Source organism: Lissotriton helveticus, chromosome 1_2 (assembly GCF_964261635.1).
Source record: "Lissotriton helveticus chromosome 1_2, aLisHel1.1, whole genome shotgun sequence".
Lineage (NCBI taxonomy): Eukaryota > Metazoa > Chordata > Amphibia > Caudata > Salamandridae > Lissotriton > Lissotriton helveticus.
Window position 1 is genome coordinate 154211228 of NC_136058.1, and position 22905 is coordinate 154234132.

General features: G+C 48.0%; 1 protein-coding gene across 4 annotated transcripts in view; it reads left to right on the forward strand.

Moving 5' to 3' along the window:
* The window catches only part of YIPF1 (Yip1 domain family member 1), a 163630-nt gene that overhangs the window by 58741 nt on the left and 81984 nt on the right, over positions 1 to 22905 (forward strand). For all 4 annotated transcript variants that reach the window (XM_078670416.1, XM_078670426.1, XM_078670432.1 and 1 more), the window contains exon 3: positions 11681 to 11844. In XM_078670416.1, the coding sequence (XP_078526542.1) occupies positions 11681 to 11844 (164 nt within the window). The remainder of the gene's footprint in view (positions 1 to 11680; positions 11845 to 22905) is intronic.

Below are 22905 nucleotides of genomic sequence, written 5' to 3' on the forward strand. Positions count from 1 at the left end.
CGTCGGTAGGCGTCGTCTGCAGGCGTCCCCTGCGGCTCCGCGTCCGTCGTTGGCGTCGTGCGCCGTGATAACGTCGCTGGAGTATATAGACGCCGCCTCCGCGCGCTGACGTCAGTTCTTCTTTTTTCCGCGCCAATTAGCGCAGATCCGAGAAGTGCAGTACTCCGGTCTTTTGACCAAAGTTTTTTTTTGTGAATCCTTGATTCTTCTTACGGTGCCGGTAGGATGCCGGTTTTAAGAACTGTGACGACTGTGACCGCACGATGTCGGTCACGGATCATCACCGACTTTGTCTCCGGTGCCTGGGCCCCGACCACGCCGTGGACGACTGTGTCGACTGCCGGGCCCTGACGAGTAAAGCTAGGCGGGAGCGGTCCCGCAAGCTACTCGAGCTGCGGGTGTCAGCCCCGCGTCGAGAACGGTCACGGTCCGGCCGGAGGTCGAGGGAGCGGTCGAGGGAACGGTCGCAGAGCCGCCACGAGCGCTCCGGAAGTAGTCACCATTCCTCTGGTTCCTCAGGTAGGAAACACAAGAAGTCGGGGCGTCGTCATCGTACGCCCGACTCCCCCCGACGCTCGCGGGATGCGGCCGGGGGTTCGGGTGGCCCCACCCCCGCGGCTCCGCGTGAGTCACCGGCGCGGCCTGCTCCATACCCTACGGTCCCTGGGCAAGGCGCGACGCCCGGGGAGATAGAGGAGTTCCTCATGGCCATGAGGGCACTGTCTCCTCCGACGGGGCCTACGGCGCCTTCGGGCCCTGTGCTTCCGTCCGGGGGCCCTAGCGGTTCGGGTGCTCCTGCCTCGACGCCGTCGGGTGCTCCGGCCCCGGTGCCGCCGACGGCTCCGACCCCGGCGCCGCAGGGACCCTCAGGGTCGACGCCGGCTGGTCTACCGGCCTCTCCGGCGACGATTCCATCGGGGTTGCCCCCGACGCCGCCCCCGCGCGGCGCCGGTGCTCCGGCGCCGGGCGGCGCTGCCCCCATACCTTCTCCGACTCCGGACGCGGAGTCGGACCGGCGTCGCCCGACGCCGAGTCCGACGCCGATGGGGCCTGTGGACCCCGTTGAGCCGGTCTACATTGTTGATTCCGAATATGGTGAATATGTAGATTATGTAGAGGGTTGGGAGGGGTCTGAGGACCCTCTGTCACGCGAGTGTCAGTACAATGTGGACTGGACAGGTGATTTGGGTGACGCCAGTGGTCTGGACGACTCTCCTAACCTTGGCTTTGTCTCGCCTCCTACCGTGGCTTCGGAGGAGGGGGCTGCTTATTCAGTGGTGCTGATGAGGGCTGCCAAGGCCTTACACCTGGAGCTCCCCGTCGCGGCCGTGAGGCCTAACATCCTCACTGAGGTCTTCAAACCGCAGTCATGCCCACAGGAGCCACTGCTGCCGTTCAACGAAGCCTTGTCTGACGTTCTTTTGGGCACGTGGTCCAGGCCTGCTTCAGGTTCGCCTGTTGATAGGAACGTGGCCAGACGCCACCGTCCGTGTAAGGATGACCCCAAGTTCCTGTCCACCCATCCCACCCCTGAGAGTCTGGTGATCCAGGCCTCGACTTCCCAGACCGCATTCCCGTCGGCCCCGCCCGACCGGGAATCCAAGATCTATATATATTGCATACCTTGATGACTGCTTGCTCACAGAGAGTTTGCCACAGCCAGTTGCAGGCCATCTCCTAATGGCTATAATTATTCTATCATTCCTAGGGTTTTTGGTCAGCGGACAGAAGTCCAAAGAAGTCCAAACTAATATCTACACAGAGAATTATCTTTATAGTGGCCATACTGGACACAGTTTTTTAAAGAAACAAGGGAACCCAAAGGCAATTTAGTAGGGACCTTGGGTAGGTAATTGTTACTAAAGACAGTGGTCCCTAGACAACAAATGAAGTACAACTTATCAACATATGCTATATAGACACTATTGTTCTTTGTCCAGCCGGACAGTATTTATTGAAAGAATATGCTTTCTATATACAATCTGTGACAAAATACAAGTGGAGCGCAACCTGTGACCCACACATACAAAACAGAAAGTAGAAGGGAGTGGGTTCAGGCAAGGGGAGGGGTCTGTATTCTAGTGTATTTTAGACAGACTTGATTTTCATATTAGTACCATTGTGCATTTCATTCACAATATTTAGTGCCATATGGTACAATTGGTGTCGACGTTTCGATCCCTTGGCATAAATACATGGGATCATCTTCAGGACAGTAAATTAGAAAATGCCTGCCTTCAAACAATAATCCATTTGACAACCCTTTTATACAGAGGCAAATTTACATTTTATAAGTGAGAAATAGAAATTTAGGGAAGAAAAATGGGGGAGGAAAGGAAAAAAGGAAAAAAGAGAGGCATATTAAAAATATACACGGTCACAGGTTTCACAGGTAAGTACCCAACTTACAGTTCCAGTCTTCTGGGTTTTAGATCAGAAGAGGACAAGGTTCAGGTAAGCACAAAGTCTGCCGGGTGCAGAGTTCAAATTTGAAGATGGGCTCAATGCATTTCAATGGAGACTGGGTGTGCATGGAGCCACGCTGCTTGCAGGTAAGTAAATCGGTTGGAGAGGCCACGCTTCGGGTGTTAGAGCAAGCACAGTTAGAGGGGGGTGGGGCACTCAGCAGCACCAGACATACACCACCAGCGGCATAGGGGCGGCCAGGTGCAAAGACAGTGTAGGTGTAGGGCAACCAGTTCTTTTCAATGGAGACACTTAGTTGGACAAACAACCTGCAGACTTCAATCCAGAGTCTGCACGAAGGGAACCAGTGACAGCAGAGGTAATTCGAGGTGTTGGGGGGGGGGGGGGCGGGGGGAGAGGCGGGGGGGAGGGTGTCTTTTGGTGACGTGAGATTCTTCTTGCTGGAGCCAGTCGCGGTCGGGGGAGCCTTTGATGTCATCGTGGAGTCCAGGAGTGGTCAGCCAATGCTGGAATTGGACTCAAGATGGCTCGGGAAACTTTTTGAATTTGTGCGCCACCTGGACACAGGCCAGAGGTGTCTGCTGCATAAGCATACCTGCTTATGCAGATATGCCCACACCTATGGTATAGTGCATCCTGTCTCAGGGCTGGAAGGCCTGCTAGAGGGATGACTTGCCTATACCTTGGGCAGTGCAAGTTGGCATGGCACACAGGCAGTGTGCCTTGTGGACTTTATCGTTTTGTCTGCACCAGGCCATGCATGCTGCAGTGGCAGTCTGCATGGCCTATGTGAGGGTTCCCTAAGAGACCCTCTTCAGTCTAAATGCCCTAGATACCCAGGTACCATTTACTAGGGACTTACAAGAACCTGAAAGGTCAATTGCGTAACATTTTTAGTGAAGAACCACTGGCACAGAGGACCTGGTTTGCAGGGACCCTATGCACTACAATCAAAATCACATCAAATACCAGGCAAAAAGTGGGGGTTAACCATATCAAAAGAGGCACTTTCTCACACCATCTGGCCCATGACCACTATGTGGCACTGCACTGTAACCATCAGGGCAACATGTGATCTTGGATTTTGTGTCAGAAAGAACTGCGCCTTTGGAGATGGCTGGAACATCAGGGAAGCCAGTCATCCAGTGGGGACAATAAAAGCTAGGGAGGACAAACTCGGCAAACATCAACTTGCAAACCACGAAGGGTGTCTTCATTCCGGAGTGACCTAACATATCTTAGACCTGTAGGTTGTGCTCTGGATGGGTCATTTCACCTCCACCTGTGTTGCGATTTCAGTTGAGCATAGGACCTCTGTACATGTTTCGACCACCGTCTTTCCTGCCTCAAATTCTGAGGAAAGCCAGGAATAGACCAGAACTATGTCATTTTCATAGCTCTGGAATAGGCCAGGAGAGTATGGTTCTCCTCTTCTGTTGAGCCTGTGCATTTACCCTTTGAACCGGTTGCCTCTCTGGGAGGATCGCCTTATTTAGCAACAAGGCAGGGTTCTGCTCCAGAATCTCCACATTCTACTCATTCGTGCATGGAGATTGAACAGTGACAACTCAGCAGTTTTGGATTACCTACTTAAGGCTTAGATGTAATTTCTTGCTGTAAGCACCCCTAGACTAAAGCCATCTATTCTTGGTGTCCAGAGGAATGTGTAGCCTGGTGTAGAGACCATCAGCCTGATCCCCTGCTTGCCAGATTATCTGATATTCTGTGTGTCGTATCTGCAAGGCTGTGTAGGTGTTGGTCCTCTCAGCCTTTTTATGTTGGCCTTCTTTATTCAAGTCATCAGATGTGATGAGGTTTTTAAAAAGTTTGACATGCGTTTCCACCAAAACCTGGCATTATACCTCAATGGGTACTGTAAACTGGACTCATATTTCTGTTATGCACACCTTTACACCCATGCACAGTGCTCTCCACAGCTCCTCATAATCAAGACTTTTTTTTATTATCAGTCACTTTTGTGCACTGAGTCAGTGAATCTCAAGCACTGTCAGTGCAACCTTTACACTACTTCCTTTCCCAACAAATTGATGCTGAGAACCCAGGCATCGTTACTTCCAAGGGTTATTTCATCCTTCACCTGGATCAGTCTATCACCCTTCCTGCCCTTTTCGGTCCATCACATCCCTTGAAGGAGGAGGAGAGGCCCCTCCGTCTTAATATGAGGAGAGCCCTTCGTTTTTACATGGTGAATGAGATAGGGAATACCATTTTATCAACCAGCTCTTTCAAGTGCAGAAACTGACCCTGTCCAGATAGATTGTTCTGTTCATGAAAATATGCTGTGCCCAGGCCAAGAAAGAACCCCAGTTCATCCCCCTCATGCCAAAGTTGCCTCAAAGGCATTGCCCTATCCCAGGCTGCTACATGGCTGTCTAGACCACAGAGACGACCATTTTGCCCACTGTGCCCTGCAGAATCTTTTGATGTGTGTCAAATCCTCAGACCATCTGTCTTTTGGGAGGTGCTGCTTTGAGTATCTATTCTAAAGGTAAGATATTTGTAGTTAAAAGAATCCATCAGCATAACAAGTTACTGACCTTCAGTAACACTTTTTCTGGTTGCTACTCTGTCTAACCGCAGATTCCTTACCACCCTTCCATTCTCCCAGTTCTGCTGTGATGATTCGTTTATCAGAAGTCCCAACTTAGCGTTGGTACAATGTTCACCTCCAATCTGTCATGATTGATACACACCTGATGGGGTGAAAAAGTGCAAGGAAAACGAATGCCTTCGCGCAGAGATGTAGTCAATGTATGGCTCTTCACTGTCACTTCCCTGGTAGTGAGCAGCGAGTACCAAGCTACAACCTACCACAGCTCAGGAGCAAACACTTGAAATACTTGGAGTCTGGCAACTGGATATGTATATTCGAAAGGGTACGGTGAGGAATCTGTGGTTAGACAGAGTATCTAGCAGAAAGAGGTTTACCTATCGTAATTAACAAATTCTTATAACTCTTTACATTTCTCTAGATCTCTCTTTAGTCACTATCTTTCTCTCTTTTTCTAGGGTAGGTAAAGACTCTTGAGCAGAGATTGGTTACCATGTTTATGTGGGAATTGGGGACATATCGCATTTTAACTAAAGGCTACTTCGTGTTATTGTGGTTTGGTTTTGAGGTGGATATTGAAGAAAGTGTGGCTTGACTTCTACATTTGCTGCAAATTGTAATGGGCATTAAGGGAGTAAAGGATTAATTCAGGTTTTGTGGCATTGCTTTTTTTACTACATAAGGTTTTTAACTTTCCATGGTTGCAGTAAAATTGCAAAAAGTATGTGTCGGGAAACATTAAGGTAAGAAGAACACCTGCATGTCACACTGTTTGGGGACATGGTTAAAGGCTGTAGTCTGAGATTCACATTTTAAGAAGAAATTAAGCCGTCTTAAGAGTCTACTGAACAGTTTATCTGTCCACTTCAACCTCATGGCTGATGTTATTAGGGGCCACAGCAAGGAGGATAAGTAACAAGGCAGAGAAAGAGCAAACCATCTGATCTTCTTTTCTGCATATCAAGAACTCAGTTACATGCAGTCTTGTTCCCACAGTCTGCTCTAAAACTGGTGCCGATGCAATCTCGCAGAGATCTAATAGAGGCAATGTCCAGTTAATGTGTGTTTCATTTCTAGGGTGGATTTGTGCATACACAGGTTTGATGAACTGTGATTGAACCTGAGTCTTTAAGAGCCTTTTAGTACCTTGTGCTAAACCTTAATAATTAGAGTGTTCCTTTCAATAACCGAAAATGTCCTCCCCTAAAGTACTATGTCGATCAATGCAATCATGGTTGTAACCTGTGAAAATACTAGATGTTTCTCCTTATTGATGAACTGTAGCTTCGTTCCTTGGCTTCTCTTGGTCACAGAAAAGTGGCATTTGTTATTCAGTATAGATGTGAGCATTGATATAAGAGTGAAGGTGGCTTACCAAGCACATTGGAAGAGCTTTTTTTAGGTCTCGCCTGCCGATACGCTTGCGCATTCGAGCTGGCGAGAGATAAAGGGGCTTATCCAGAGTTTAACCAAAGTGGCGATTTGATGCAGTGCACGTGCGCTTTTAGGTCAATGCGCAAGCGCAATGAGTTAAAATGCGCGTGCACAGCATCAAATCGCCAGCCATCTGTTCCCCAGCTCTTCCCGCTCCGCCCCCTGCTGCATCAAAGGCTTTCACGGCCGGCCGTGCTGTGCTTTCAGTTTCACGGCCGCCAGGCCGTGTCTCCTTTTCTTTTAACTTGTCTGTAATGTGCTATTTTATGTATTAATTTGTCTTTAATAAAAAGAACAATAAAAAAAAATCGATGTGGCAAGGCAAGCGGCCTTTGTGGTGGACACGTGGTCTTAAATGTATGCAGTATCTCATACTCATTTTGCCGAGGACATCTTGTGAGACTGTCAGTTACATTCACTGTTTAAAGCAGACCATTGAGATAAATCAAAACAAATATTTACTAGGCATGTGTGTGTATATGTGACACAGAGCAATATTTCACAAACTACTACACCAAATCATTATGCGTGTTGCTATATTGTTTACTGAAGATTTTCTCATTCTTAGTTTCCCTTGCCAGACTTTAATTTTTTGCTAATATTATACCCACATCATCTGCCCCAGGAATAATGTGCTGAGGGAGAATATTTTGTTAAGAGTGAATTGGTAATTAAATGTGTTTATCATAATAAAAAAATAAATATAAAGCTACAGAACTCTCTCTCCTACTACCTTTTTTTTACCAAGAACATTATTTCAGGCAGAACATCCTCACTAGCCATAGCTTTCTCCCACTACTCGATCGTGACCGTACCACTGCTCCAAACCAACACATAATTCACACAAGCAATGGCTCCTTCTTTCTCTCTTCAGCTTTCACAGCATCGCCATCCATCTCTTCCCAATCCACAGAGAGCTGTGATAAACAATCCGCCTGGGCATTCTTCCACCCAGGAATATGTTCCATTTTGTAGCGATACTCAAGCAAACATGCAGGCAACCTTGCTAAACCATTTTCCATGCTCCTCCAAGTGACAAAAATTTGAATAGCGGTTTGTGATCAATGCAAAGCAAAATAGAAATTCCCCAGGTATACCCCAATCTGCCTTTAAAGATTCCCGCCCATTTACAAAAAAATTCCTGTCTTCTTTGGTCAGTTATCTTGAAACAATAGCAACTGTGTTCTCACGTTTACCATTAAATAGTGTTAGTACGACACCAATACCTGTGGCACAAACTTCCACAGTCAAAACTGTTTTATGCTTAATGTCACGTGGTACTAAAACTCCAGCAGTACATATCTTGCGTTTTATGTTATACAAAACATTGTCGTTGACACTGACCCCACGCAAACTTGCTACCCTTCTTGAGTAACATTCTCAATCATTCAGTCTCATCAGCAAAGTTTTCTAGAAACCTAGCATAATATTCTGAGTCCAAGAAATGCTATTAGGTGGTCCTTATTGCCTGGATAAGGCATAAGTCATAACTTTCAACAAATCCGCTTTGGGTTTGACACCCTTTTCAGACAAGGTGTATTCCACATACTCCACATCATTTTCTAAAAATCAACACTTTTCCTTGTGAAGTGTGAGTCCAGCTTCGCACAATCTCTTCAGAGTTTATTTAAGAACTATGGTTCTGCCAAACATCAATATATCATTTTTAGGTCTCGCCTGCCGATGCGCTTGCGCATTCGAGCTGGCGAGAAATATAGGGGCTTATCCAGAGTTTAACCAAAGTGGCGATTTGATGCAGTGCACGTGCGCTTTTAGGTCAATGTGCAAGCGCAATGAGTTAAAATGCGCGTGCACAGCATCAAATCGCCAGCCATCTGTTGCCCAGCTTGGTGCCGCCAGCAGCTCTTCCCGCTCCACCCCCTGCTGCATCATAGGCTTTCACGGCCGGCCGGCCGTGCTTTCAGTTTCACGGCCGCCAGGCCGTGTCTCCTTTTCTGTTGCCCAGCTTGGTGCCGCCAGCAGCTCTTCCCGCTCCGCCCCCTGCTGCATCAAAGGCTTTCACGGCCGGCCGGCCTTTCAGTTTCACGGCCGCCAGGCAGTGTATCCTTTTCTTTTAACTTTCCGAGTTATTCTTGCCACAAGAATCTTGATCTTATATCTTGATACAAGATTTTACACAAACTTCTATTGAAGTACCAACTCTAGACCCTCCCGGAATCCTAAAACACATTAAAATGGCTGCTTTTTTTTTTCTAGAAGGATGGCAATCCTACTGAGATGTTCCTAAGATTTATCAACACCCGGGGATAGGGTTGCCCCCAGTCTGCGATAACTGCTGTCCCCTAAACCATCAGGATTTAGGCTGCTGCCCTATATAAATGTGTAGCGCTGCCTGAGTTCTGAACACCTCTCGTTGCTGGATTAGTTTGACGCCATGCAGTGCCTCCCTTGCCCCCGTACCTTTTCTTCCTGACTATCACCGGCCGGCTCTGCTCATCTTGGGAGATGTTAGGCGCTCTTCAAAAGTTACGTGGTTTCAGTCATGTGATGCTATCACCTGACAGTTTCCGGACTCGCACGTTTCTTAGTGAGCAGCCCTCTTCCTGATATTGTGCCGTGAGCCGTTCCTTCGATCACGTGAGCTCAGCGGTGCAAAGAGGCGCCCTTCTTAAGAGCAGAGACAACGAAGGCAAATTTTCACGACGCTCACGATAATGCATAAATAATTGTAAAATCTGAACTCTCGCTTTTTGAAGTGTACTTTGCCAAATAGTTTCAGAACTTTACTTTTTTGCTAACAAATAGTTACAGACTATTATTAATCTACAAAGAAATGGGAGTTGACTTTAAATGTAGTATTTTTTATTTGTTTTAATCTTAAATGAATAAAAAAAATAAAACATATGATGTTCAGCCCAAATCAGCAGGAGATGGTCGCTTTGTTTACATTCTCGCTGTGGACAGCCACCTGATAGCTTTAGTTCCAGCCCCAGGCTGGAACTAAAGCTTGGTGTATGGCCTATTTCAGGGACATCTTAACTCCAGTCCTCTGTTTGACAGAGGGGCAATTACATAATGTTGGAAGTGTTGCTTCCTTAAAGTTGAGTAATGCGTCTGATTTTTTTTTTTTATTATGCATCAAGCTCCTAAACCAAACGTGCCTTCCTGTATTTCATGGTGCTGGAGTCGATAACATGTTTCTCACTCTCTCCTCCTCTATCCCTCTCCCTGCTCTCCTCTCTCTCTCTCTCTCTCCCTCTCTCACTCCACTACCTCTCCTCTCCCTCCTTCCCTCTCGTCCTCCCTCTCTCTCCCTCCCCTCACTCTCTCACTCTGCCCGTCTACCTCTCTCCCTTTCCATCACTTTCCTCTCTCCTCTCTCACCCTCTCCTTCTCTTCTCCTCTCTCCCCCTCTCTCGCCTCTCTCCCTCTCTTTACCTTCCCCCTGATCTCCTTTTTCTCCCCATCCCCATCTCCCCCTCTGCTTGCTCTCCTCTCCCTCCCTCCCCTTTCTCTCCCCTCCGTCCTTCGCTCTCATCCTCCCCCTCTCTTCTTACCCTCCCTCTCTCCCTCTACGCCTCTCCCTTTCCCTCTCTCCCTTTCCCTCTCTCCCTTTCCCTCTCTCCCTTTCCCTCTCTCCCTTTCCCTCTCTCCCTTTCCCTCTCTCCCTTTCCCTCTCTCCCTTTCTCTCTCTCCCTTTCTCTCTCCCTTTCCCTCTCTCCCTTTCCCTCTCTCCCTTTCCCTCTCACCCTTTCCCTCTCTCCTTTTCTCTCACTTCCCTCTCTTCCCTCTCCTCTCTCCGTCTCTCTCTCCTCTCTCCCCTCTCTCCGTCTCTCTCTCCTCTCTCCCCCTCTCTCTCCTCTCTCCCCCTCTCTCTCCTCTCCCCCTCCTCTCTCCCCCTCTCTCCGCTCTCCCTCTCTTTACCCTCTCCCTGCTCTCCTTTTTCTCCCTCTCCCCATCTCCCACTCAGCACCACCACAGCATCACTCAGCACCACCACAGCATCACTCAGCACCACCACAGCATCACTCAGCCGCACAACAGCATCACTCAGCACCACCACAGCATCACTCAGCACCACCACAGCGCCACCACAGAACCACCACAGAACCACCACAGAACCACCACAGCACCACTCTGCACCACTCTGCACCACTCTGCACCACTCTGCACCACTCTGCACCACTCTGCACCACTCTGCACCACTCTGCACCACTCTGCACCACTCTGCACCACTCTGCACCACTCTGCACCACTCTGCACCACTCTGCACCACTCTGCACCACTCTGCACCACTCTGCACCACTCTGCACCACTCTGCACCACCCCAGCATCACTCTGCACCACCCCAGCATCACTCTGCACCACCCCAGCATCACTCTGCACCACCCCAGCATCACTCTGCACCACCCCAGCATCACTCTGCGCCACCCCAGCATCACTCTGCGCCACCCCAGCATCACTCTGCGCCACCCCAGCATCACTCTGCGCCACCCCAGCATCACTCTGCGCCACCCCAGCATCACTCTGCGCCACCCCAGCATCACTCTGCGCCACCCCAGCATCACTCTGCGCCACCCCAGCATCACTCTGCGCCACCCCAGCATCACTCTGCGCCACCCCAGCATCACTCTGCGCCACCCCAGCATCACTCTGCGCCACCCCAGCATCACTCTGCGCCACCCCAGCATCACTCTGCGCCACCCCAGCATCACTCTGCGCCACCCCAGCATCACTCAGCACCACCACAGCATCACTGGTTCAAATATGTTCTTTCAATGTTTCAAGCTGTTTTCAAGCTTTCAAGCTTTATTACAAATCACAAAAAGATGTTAATATTTCACTTCTGTTCTTGGATTTTCGTCACAATAAAAAACACTGAGCATAATCTTCACAAAAGTTATTTACAAAAGTTTAAGCTATTGACATTACAAATTAAATAAATTATTTAAGTATTAATTATTTAAAAAAATTAAAAGCCATTGTTATTTGTAATATCAATACATCTAAGTCACGTAAATACAAAACATGTTGCATTACAAATGCTATAGGTGCCACATTTGTGAAAGTTATAACTATTGGCATTGTAAGTGACAAATCTATTAACTTAGCTATTTTAAAAAACAACACATAAATTAAAAAAAGGCATTTATAAGACCAATAGCTCAAACTTTCCTAATGCGAGACTTATTGCATTTCCAATGCTTGTTGTTAATTCCACTATTTGCTTATCAAGTGAAAAATTAATTTAGGATTTTACAACAACTCAGCTGTGATTGTTTGTAGAATTCGATGCTGCTGCTAACTTGCTGGCTATAAATCCTGATGCCACCACAATCAGCATAGATGATCCAAGTGAAAAACCGAAGAGTCAGCGTCGAGTCCCACGAGATACCAGACGGGATGAGGATGATGACCTCCTAGGGAATGACGTATCTGATAAAACAGAGGTTAGAATTTCTTAACATTATCTAGTTTCATATGTCATGCATGTGCAAAGGTATTACCACTTGATCACCACACTCAGCCCGTCCACCCCCATCGTGTATGTCTTGAGTTGATATTCATCACAGGGAAAAACTCCGAAAAAACATTTTATGCAGCGTTGCTATTGTGCATTGTGCCTGCTCTGCAGGGTAGAAGTGTGTTCTTTCAGGACCAGCATTTGACTTAAGAAACCTGCTTAGATTGTCTTCAGATGTGTTGAAACAGTTTTATGCCGCTGTGGGCCGTGCTTATTTTTTATTTGTGGGTATTGTTTTTATTCCTGTCATTTTGGAAACGCTGGTTCACTAGATATTTCAAAAATATCTTGGAAGGACCAGTGCATATCAATAGATCAGCTAGCTGTGTCTAAGGCTGTTATGACTTTTATCGTGTCATCACCCTGTAATGACCCTTGCATGAGAGGAAAGGCAGGTAGAAAAGCCTTATTTAACACTTTGACTGATTTCCTTCCGAAATCGGACATCATTTAGGCATATATAAGCAGGTATAATTACTTCTTGCAGTAACAAAATCCCCACTTTTTTTGAAGAAGCAGACTTTAAAAAACTCGTTCCATCAGAAATAATGGGGGGGGGGGCATACAATTAACCCTTTTAGCTACTACAGTGTGCTCACAAAACTGTTGTGCATTTTTCTTACTGGTTGGGGGACAGGATGTTAGCCGATCCCCATGTATGTATTCGCCAGTGGGTTTTGTGTTAAAGTGAGATTATGGTTCCACAACAAAACATAAAAACACTTGAAATTAGCCAGTTATAGTCCCCAACACAACACTTATGCCCGTACCATTAAAACAGTGCACAGACCTGCATGCAACTTGCCATGCTAAACTTGAGTCCGTTTCTGTATGGGCGTGTAAAGTTTCAGCACCAAAGATATTGCAATCCAAAAATGCATTTTGAATGGAAAGTAGAGCTAAATCAAAATGACTTATTCGTAATTGTTTACTTCCTCGCTCTCTGTGTGTCTGTTTGTGTGTGTGTGCCCAAAATCCTTCGTTTCCACAAAGGTATGCGGTGCACACGCGAGTCGTTTTTTCAAAGATTTATTGTCTCCAATCCACCATAGCTGACAAACGCGTTTCAGCCGTCCAGCCTTTGGCAATGTGTATATATATATATATATATATATATATATATATATATATATATATATATATATATATATATATATATATATATATATATATATATATATATATATATTGTGTGTGTATACGTCCTGTGTTGGGTGTTGCTACAAATTGAAAAATAAAAATTCAATTAAGCATCTGGACATCGTGTGTCTGCGGGAGAGTGCGACTGGATCATCAGAAGATGATGGTTGCTGAGGAATAATATGTATGTGTATGTATATATCTGTATGATGTGTACATATCTGTGTGTGTATAAAATATTTAGAGACAGTCACTGATATCGGATCATAAAACTACATCAGTTTCTTCTCTGAGTAAACAAAACACAGCTCTATAGTGCTTTTATTTTTTTAATTTCTCTGTTCCCAATAATCTGGGTGTCCAATCTCCAGCTCCTTTGCCTTTCAATCAGGCGTGCATAGTCTTTGGCTATGCCCTCTTAACCAGCTGTGCAGGCACAGTGCCACTGAAGCAGCTGTAAATGGCCTTTCGCAGTGGGTACTGGGCAACAAGACTCCACTGCTGATTCCCTACTACCTCCGGACATTTTTTCCAGGATTAAGGATCAGTGCCCAAAACCCCCAATGGGCCTAATAATATAAGTCAAAGGGAAACATATGCTTGCTTCAAATTGTTTGTTTTTCATTTTTTAGATTCTAAGGTCCTATGCAGATCTGACTCTATTGGCCTGAAAACTGATAGACCGGTCATACCCAAGTTCCTTCCTGATTAACTCTTCGAATTCAACAAACGTCTTTTTGTAACACAAACCTCTCAAAATCTACTAAACAGATGTACTCTGAACCTCAAATGGTCTCAAATCTAAGTAAAGTTTTAGTTCCTACCTTTTGGGTAGTTCTATTTAGCAGTTTTTGCAGTAGCGATGAGTAAAGTTTCCTATATGTGAACTTTTGTTTCTCCGAAAACTTGACATGATGAAATTTAGCTAGATATGTCTTGTGAGTGGCAAATAATAACCCATAATATACATTTGCTTGTGCCGACTGTTACTTTTTTTGGGAGTCTTGGTCTAGATGTTGCTCTCAGATTCATAAAAGTTGAAAGCTGCTCAATCTTTTAAACCTAACCTTTAGGGCAGAACCCAACTATGTACCATCAAAGCCATTCATTCTGGGTTTTGGCTATGCCACCGATTTGATATTGAGTGAGGAATACACTATAGGGATATTGTCCCACATTCAGGTGGATCCTGCTGCCTCTGAATCCTGGAGTGACAGATTGAATTACACATTGCACTGTGTAGGAAAGTGCCCCTTTTTGCAGGGTTGCACCCCACTTTTTGCCTGCTGTTGATGCTCTCTAAGTGTGGCCTGGGTTCTTGCTAGCCAGGTTCCCAGGGCCTGTGTTCTTCCCTAAAACTGTATACTTGCACTGCCAAATGGCACCTCTCTAGCCAAATCTAAGTCCCTTGTAAAAGATACCATGGGTCCAAGGCCACTGTGACCAGGGAATGCCTCTAAGGACTGCAGCATATATTGTGCCACACTTAGAGGCCCTGCACCTTAACACACACACACACTGCCAATGCAGGCTGCTTGTTTTGGTGCAGCGAAAAGTGAAGTCGACATAGCACAAATACTTCTTATATAGCCCAATTTACTATATAGGAAGCCTGCAACTCGGTTCACAAGGCTTCAGCTCATAAATAGGGCTCCCGGTTTTCCGTTTTTACGGATTTCTACATATAAATACAGACGGAAATCTATATTTCCTTTGGCTGTATTTATATTTAGAAACGGTAAAATACTAGAAAATGTTGCCACGCTGCCTTGCTCGAATCCAGAGCTCTCGCCATGCCCCCTTCCTGCTGCTGGAAATTCCTTCCAGGGCACACACACACACACACACACACACAGCCACACCCGAGTACTTCACAGGTCTTTTCAAAGACCATTTACTTGTTAATGGGGCTTTATTGTCCTTTCACCCCATGCCGTAGCCTCTCCAAACGCTCCTGAGTCCCTGTCCCAGGCCCCATACAGTGCACATTTTAAGCACTTAAATTCACAGTGCTGCAGTAGCGCATCTCTCCCTTGTACCCGGCTACACTCTGCTCCCCCTGCGGGACCCTGGGGCTCCCAAGAGCAGCACTTCAGGAGCCTCTGTCCCGCCCCTGAACCCTTAGCCGTCTGAACCCAACTGGATTAGAACGAGCCACGCTGGGGACCATGCTGCGGGTCGGGGGCTGGAGGCTGCCCCTCTGGGTCTTCATGTGGCAGGTGCTTGTCTATTCTGCCAGGGCCCAAGGTTGGTGAACTTTACATTACTGGTTTTGCTGAGCTGTACTATTTATGCGTTTGGGTTCTATTCGTGCTTTGTTGAATTTGCGTTTATGTAGCGCTTTCTACCCCGGGATGAGGAGGCGCTGGCACATTCACAACACTTGTACAATGTAGAATCACTCTTTTTCGGGAGAGTATGAGCTTTTTCTGGAAAGGACTGTTAAACACAACTTTTGCAGGTTACCTGGTTTACCTGTAGAATTCTTTACTTATTAAGATGCATGGGGGAGTGCACGAATGCTGAGAAGCGCTATAAAACTCACATGGCTTACCCGGTTCCCTTTTGACTACAGTACCAGTTTTTGTTTCACGTGAGCCCTGCTTAACCTTTTCTGCGGCTGTTTGTAAAATAAAGGGAGTATACCTTTTACTAGTCTCTGACGGAATGCAGTCTGTTCTTATGTCCTCCTGTCGTGATTCACCTTTTTTCTTTTTTGTGTGTTTTTCATTTTCTCCTTTGATTTCAGTTTTAATGGTCCTATTTTTCCTCTTTCAGGAACAGTGTCTGACCGCACTCTTGACAGCGAGTGTTTATTGCGCCTAAGAGCATGCATTCTACACTCACAAATTCAACAATTTTAGCAGTGAATAATAAACGCGCAATACATGGTAACACACTTACTGAAACTACGTGTTCAGTAATGTGTAACAGTGTGCAGTATTACCAGTGCAACGCACAAGCACCTGCGTGCATACGAGGTTCCCGTTATTTTGTAGATCGATTCTGTTGAACAAAACCGTGGCAGATTCCCTGCCAATATGTGTTTTTGGCATTTGCTGTTGATATAAGGACTTGGTTTGGAAGGAGGAGGTGTTGGATAGCTTAAGACCATTCACTGCCCCTGCCCTATTAGAACTGAGCCAGCCCGTTATCTTACAATAGACTGATAACTCTCTCCCCCTCTTTACCCACAATCAGTGGTCACGCCCACGGCCCTTCCAACCTTGGCTGTTGGGGCAGCCATAGAGGACACGGGGAGAGTCTGCCTCGTATATGAGCACCTTGGCATGGTCAGCGACTAGCTGCCGCCTCCCCCCCCAATCCGGCACCCAACACCCAGGAACGTGGACACGAGACATCTTTACTTTTTGGAAGGCGGGCGCTAGTCGCCCGGCCGTATTTATTAAAGTATGAAATTAAAAAAGGTTTTTAATTGCATCATCAACAATTTATACAAAAATCAGCAGGACATTTAGATACATAATTCTTCAACAAGTTTGAGAGCCTGACCTTAACAAAAACTCTAATACATGTTGTTTCCTAACCGAGACTAAACATCCTCATCTTGATTTTTGTACATTTCTGGCCATATGGCAGGGTCACTACCGGTGTCAGGTCCTACAAGCTGCGCCTCCCCCTGAGACGTGCGCATGCGCAGTGTTACCACGGGACTTGCCCGATCTACGCCCTGAACTCCATTTACCCACTGAAGGAGGGCCCTTACTCTGCACCAGCCGGTGACGTCATGAGTATACGCGCGCGGGGTGGCTACCAGCCTAAGGAAAGCGTGAACTACTCCTACCCGCGCTCCTTTGCAGCATGAATTACCTTGCCCCTGGAGTTCTAGGAGTGGCCCACAGGCCCCTCCCCCTGGGCGGGAACCTCCATAGGATGATGCCCGCCCCCTCAGACCTCAAATATGTGCTCACCGATAATGACCTTACCGCATGCCCCATACCTAATAAATACGACGACCTATGGGAAGAAATTCTAAAGGACAGCTACACTGGCTAATAAATAACAGTATCAACGTATAGCTACAAAGGGAAAAAAGGCCTAAAGACACTTGGCATCAAATACAATTCATTTCACACATGGTTTGCTAAAAAGGGGAAAAATTCCTAAACAAAAGCATCAACAAAATATACCAACAATTCCATTTTTACTACCCTGTGAGACATGTGGACAGTACCTTCAAAACTTACCAGTCAACCAGACATAAGAACTGCTACAAGACTTTGTTCCAAGGGATGGTGGGTGGGAAAACAAAGAAGCCCCGAGCGCGGGGCACACCGTTCAGCGAGGGAGCGTCCAGGGACAAGGGGGTCTCCTGGGCGCTCCCCACCTCTTTATTCCCGAGGGGCCAGGCGGCCCCTCCTTTAGCCCGCCCCCCCTGACCCGGACCTTCTACCTTGGATCCGGGTCAGGGAGGCCGCCGGCCAATCGGCGGTGGGTCGCGCCCCCCAGGGCACGCCCCCACCGCCGAGTGACAACAAAGGGGGAAAAGGGGGGGGCGACGGTCGCCGCGCCGCCATGCGTGCGGGGGGGCCGAGGGCCCCCCCCTTTTCATTTGGCCTCGCGGCGCCACGCGTAGGCTATCATTGCCGGAGTGGCACACCTCACGTGTGCACAGTTCTGCACCAGTCAGCCTACCGTGGTATCCGTGCAATGGCCAGGGACTTAGTCTGCATGCCACATGTTCTGTGTTGGGTACCTGCCAGCTTGCAGTAGTAAAAGACCAAAGTATACGGAGAACTTCCTGTAGTTCACGTGTTTGTTTTCGTGTCACCGGGCATGTGGAAAAAAACAGTACAATGCACATCGCTCTACCCTTCGGTAGAAAGTGCAGTGTGCCAATCGGTATGTTGTAATAAAAGTAAAGCACACACACGAACAGGTTCTGCGCTTCGTGTTTTGATTTTCTCCGCCAATCAGCATGCAGTAATAACAGAACCTGTTGGATAGATAGCTTTGTGACACAGGCATAGAGCCTTAAACAGGTTTCTTTTGGCAAACTGCAGCCCGTAAAGTCACAGGGTCTCTGTGTTTTCTACAATTTGCAATCTGTATGAAAGATAATTTGGAAGATAAATTTAGCTGGGATCACCCTAGAGTGGTTTAGCATCTATTTTCAGTCGGTGAACCTTAGACTGAGATAGTAACTTTCAGAGGACGTGGCGTGTAGCTTGGGATCTATCTATCTGTCTATCTACACATAAACACACCACCACCAATATAGGTAACTTTACGTACTTTCTGTGTGAAAACCAGGGTCGGATTGGGATCACAATTTGGCCCGGGCACTGACGAAAAAAGTGGCCCACATTAAGGGGGCGTGACCTACATTTAAGGGGTGTGGCCCACATTCAAGGGGCGTGCCCTTTCATAAAACACCATTTGGTTACTCTTTGAGGTCTAATTTGTAGAGAAATATTTAGTAAATTAAGCCTTATAAAGCTTACAGAGCAAGTAACATTGGTAAAGACTAGGAGTACTGCAGTTCAGATAACTGAATACTTACTTGCAGTCTTAACGCCCTGCACAATGTCGTTGGATACTCTTTCTTAACCAGCTACCACAAACATCAGCCAACAAGATCCCCCATTGAGGAGGGAGTCACTGGAAATTATGAATACTATGAAATGTTATCTTAGGGCAAGCTTAGACTCTCCCAGAATAACAAAAAGAACATAGAAGTAGAATGGTGCACTCAACAAGAGGTGCCTAAGGGAAACATCCTTTACAACGCAACTTTTACCACGCAGTGCCTTTACATCGCAACTTTTACAACGCAAACCATTACAATGCATTGCGCTGGGGGGCGCTCTAGGATAGGGAATAGATTTAATTTACTATCCAACACCTTCCCTACTATCCATGGGGACTGGAGTTGGAATAGTAAATTAAACTATTCACTACCCAGCACCCCAAAGCGCTATGCGTTGTAATGGTATGCGTTGTAAAAACTGCGATGTAAAAGCATGCGTGGTAAAAGCATGCGTTGTAATGTCATACATCCGGTGCCGAATGACTTAGGTGTCAGAGCGCAGCCTCCACAACATAAGAAAACCAGACCGTGAAGCACTAAGGGGAATTAAATGGACATTTTGTATCGGAAATGCTGTGTTAAAAATATGGACATGTTTTTATAAAGTGTCCTCTTTAATTATTATGGTCCCTTTGCAGAATCATAAAGCATGAACACATGGTTATTTTTTATAGTTGTTTTACCATTTGACAGTTTTATATAGTGTAAATTTAGCCCAAGACAAAGGCTATTTGAGTTCTATTCATGAGTACCAATTACTGTACACATGATCCGATTTTTTTATTTAAGGGCCTGAGCGATGAAGTGATCTGCCCAGAATCACAGGCTGTTGAGCAGACGCTGGGATTCAAACTTGAATCCCCATTTCTGCAACTCTGGCATCAGGCCACATATGCCTATGCACAGACAAGGAATGAAAGTGGGAGGATACTGTTCTTGTGCAGGACACAGGCCCAAGGTGACACTGGCCTACATGCTGAGCAACTAAACAAGCATTGGAAATGCAATAGGTCTCGCATTAGGAAAGTTTGACTTTTTTTATTTATGTGTTGGTTTTGAAAAATAGCAAAATTAATAGCTTTGTCAGTTACAATGTCAATAGTTTTAACTTTCGCAAATGTGCCACCTATAGCATTTGTAATGCAATGTGTGTTGGATTTACGTGACTTAGATGTATTGATATTACAAATAACAATGGCTTTTAATTTTGTGAATAATGATTACTTAAATAAAATGTATTGTAATTTATAATGGCAATAGCTTAAACGTTTGTAAATATCTTTTGTGAAGATTATGTTCAGTGTATTTTATTGTGACGAAAATCCAAGAACCTTGCATTTGCACCTCCACACACACAGAGCGACATACACACACACACACACACACACACTCACACACACATATAGATGTGGTGGTGGTGGATCTGGGGGATATGGTGGTGGTGGATGTGGTGGTGATGGTGGATGTGGTGGTGATGGGGGTGGATGCGGTGGTGTTGGTGGTGGATGTGGGGGTGGATGTGGGGGTGGATGTGGGGGTGGATGTGGTGGTGGTGGATGTGGTGGTGGTGGATGTGGTGGTGGTGGATGTGGTGGTGGTGGATGTGGTGGTGGTGGATGTGGTGGTGGTGGATGTGGTGATGGTGGATGTGGTGATGGTGGATGTGGTGGATGTGGTGGTGGAAATGGTGGTGGGTGTGGTGGATGTGGTGGTGGTGGATGAGGTGGTGGATGTGGTGGATGGGGTGGTGGTGGATGCGGTGGTGGTGGATGTGGTGGTGGTGGATGTGGTGGATGTGGTGGTGGAGGTGGTGGTGGATGCGGTGGTGGATGTGGTGGTGGATGCGGTGGATGTGGTGGTGGACGTGGTGGTGGGTGTGGTGGTGGGTGTGGTGGTGGATGTGGTAGGTGTGGTGGATGTGGTGGTGGATGCAGTGGTGGTGCATGTGGTGGATGCGGTGGTGGTGCATGTGGTGGATGCGGTGGTGGTGCATGTGGTGGATGTGGCGGTGGATGTCATGGTGGATGTCGAGGTGATAGTGGATGTGGTGGTGGATGTGGTGGTGGATGTGGTGTGGATGCGGTGGTGGATGTGGTGGATGTGGTGGATGCGGTGGTGGTGGTGGATGCGGTGGTGGTGAAAGTGGTGGTGGATGTGTTGGAGGATGTGGTGGAGGATGTGGTGGATGTGGTGGTGGTGGATGTGGTGGATGTGGTGGTGGTGGATGCGGTGGTGGATGCGGTGGTGGATGCGGTGGTGGATGCGGTGGTGGATGCGGCGGTGGATGCGGTGGTGGATGCGGTGGTGCATGTGGTGGTGCATGTGGTGGTGGTGGATGTGGTGGTGCATGTGGTGGTGGTGGATGTGGTGGTGGATGCGGTGGTGGATGCGGTGGTGCATGTGGTGGTGGTGGATGCGGTGGTGCATGTGGTGGATGTGGTGGTGGTGGATGTGGTGGTGGATGTGGCGGTGGATGTCATGGTGGATGTGGAGGTGATGGTGGATGTGGAGGTGGATGTGGTGGTGATGGTGGATGCGGTGGATGCGGTGTTGGTGGATGCGGTGGTGGTGGTGGATGCGGTGGTGGTGGTGGATGGGGTGGTGGTGGATGTGGTGGTGGATGTGGTGGTGGATGTGGTGGTGGATGTGGTGGTGGATGTGGTGGTGGATGTGGTGGTGGATGTGGTGGTGGATGTGGTGGTGGATGTGGATGTGGTGGTGGATGTGGATGTGGTGATGGATGTGGTGGTGGATGCGGTGGTGGTGGATGTGGTGGTGGATGCGGTGGATGTGGTGGTGGACGTGGTGGTGGGTGTGGTGGTGGATGTGGTAGGTGTGGTGGATGTGGTGGTGGATGCAGTGGTGGTGCATGTGGTGGATGCGGCGGTGGATGTCATGGTGGATGTCGAGGTGATAGTGGATGTGGTGTTGGATGTGGTGGTGGATGTGGTGGTGGTGGATGTGGTGGTGGTGGATGCGGTGGTGGTGGATGCGGTGGTGGTGGATGCGGTGGTGGTGGATGCGGTGGTGGTGGATGCGGTGGTGGATGCGGTGGTGGATGTGGTGGTGGTGGATGCGGTGGTGCATGTGGTGGATGTGGTGGTGGTGGATGTGGTGGTGGATGCGGTGGTGCTTGTGGTGGATGTGGTGGTGGTGGATGTGGTGGTGGATGTGGCGTTGGATGTCATGGTGGATGTGGAGGTGATGGTGGATGTGGAGGTGGATGTGGTGGTGATGGTGGATGTGGTGGTGGTGGATGCGGTGGATGTGGTGGTGGTGGATGCAGTGGATGTGGTGGTGGTGGATGCGGTGGATGTGGTGTGGTGGATGCGGTGGTGGTGGTGGATGCGGTGGATGGGGTGGTGGTGGTGGATGGGGTGGTGGTGGTGGATGTAGTGGTGGTGGATGTGGTGGTGGATGTGGCGGTGGATGTGGCGGTGGATGTGGTGGTGGTGGATGTGGTGGTGGTGGATGTGGTGGATGTGGCGGTGGTGGATGTGGTGGTGGTGGATGCGGTGGTGGATGTGGTGGTGGTGGTGATGGTGGATGTGGTGGTGGATGTGGTGGTGGATGCGGTGGTGGTGGATGCGGTGGTGGTGGATGGGGTGGTGGTGGTGGATGGGGTGGTGGTGGTGGTGGTGGATGTAGTGGTGGTGGGTGTGGTGGATGTAGTGGTGGTGGGTGTGGTGGATGTGGTGGTGGATGTGGTGGTGGATGTGGTGGTGGATGTGGTGGTGGATGTGGTGGTAACCACCGGCTCAAATTATGCCCCTCTCCAGGTGCCTGCGTTACGCCCCTGGGTTAACAGAACCCCAAAAGCCTGGAGTGTAGACACAAAAAACACTCAAATAAGTTGTAAAAGAAGAGACACACGGTAAACAGCGTAAATTCGTAAAGGCGAGGACTGGGCAGTAAAGGCAGCGTAGGCAGAAAAAAGAGAGAGATGGGGGGGGGGGCAGAGTGTGAAGGGAGCATGGGGCCGAGAGAAGGAGTGGGTAAGGGAGGAGAAGGTGTTGGAAGGGAAGAAGTAACAGGGAGAGAAGAGCTGATGAAGAGGGGAGAGCATGTGTGTTAGGGGGAGTGTAAGAGGTAAAGCATGTGGGAGATACCTTGGAGGGTAGGACATTGTTAAAGGGTGAGGAAGGTGGGAGGAAGCAAGCGAGTACGATGGATGGAAGGCTTGGGCTGTGTGTGAGGGGGTCGTCGAATGACAAGTCAGGGAGATGAGGCAGAGGGAGGAGATGGGAAGGGAAAGCCGGAAAGATGGGACTAAACAGGTATAAATGTGAGAGGACG